We start from the raw sequence: 512 nt of genomic DNA, 5'->3' as shown, positions 1-512 counted from the left end.
AGGGCATATAAAAATTTGCATATTACCCTGAGGCGATTAAAAATTTGCATAAAAGCTCCCTGAGGGCAAATATTGTGCTATAAATTGCCTGAGGGATAGCCTTAGGGCATATGCAAATTTTTATTTGCCCTGGGGCATAGCCTGAGGGCAAAGCCTGGGGCTATATTTTAGAAAATTCGAAATTTTCGAAATTTTGCCTGAGGCATAGCCCCGGGCGTAGCCTGAGGGCGAAAAAAAATTTGCATATTACCCATAGGCTATTAAAAATTTGCATATTTTATTAAATAAATCGCCTCAGGCTTTTTAAAATATGTAATTTCAATTTTCACAGGACCTTGAACACACTTCACCTTGAACACTACTTACCTTCATCCTATACACTACCTACTTTCACAGTTATACTTACCTTCACCCTAAACACTAACCTTCACACTTATACTTACCTTCATCCTATACACTACCTACTTTTCGCAGTAATACTTACCCTTCACCCTAAACACCTACTTTACCTT

At 37.9% G+C, this 512-nt stretch overlaps 1 protein-coding gene across 1 annotated transcript; it reads right to left on the bottom strand.

Annotated features, from left to right (window-relative positions):
• Positions 1 to 246: 246 nt before the first annotated feature.
• On the bottom strand, positions 247 to 257 carry Tsp_05899a (hypothetical protein; the record flags this gene model as incomplete). The annotated part of the gene is made up of 1 exon (XM_003380134.1): positions 247 to 257. A coding segment is annotated over one exon (11 nt), but the record flags the coding sequence as incomplete, so codon positions are not given.
• Between the last annotated feature and the right edge of the window lie 255 nt (positions 258 to 512).

This window comes from Trichinella spiralis (assembly GCF_000181795.1).
Source record: "Trichinella spiralis strain ISS 195 chromosome Unknown Scfld2, whole genome shotgun sequence".
Taxonomy (NCBI): domain Eukaryota; kingdom Metazoa; phylum Nematoda; class Enoplea; order Trichinellida; family Trichinellidae; genus Trichinella; species Trichinella spiralis.
Note: the sequence above shows the minus strand (reverse complement) of the source record. Positions and strands in the feature narration are given on the sequence as shown.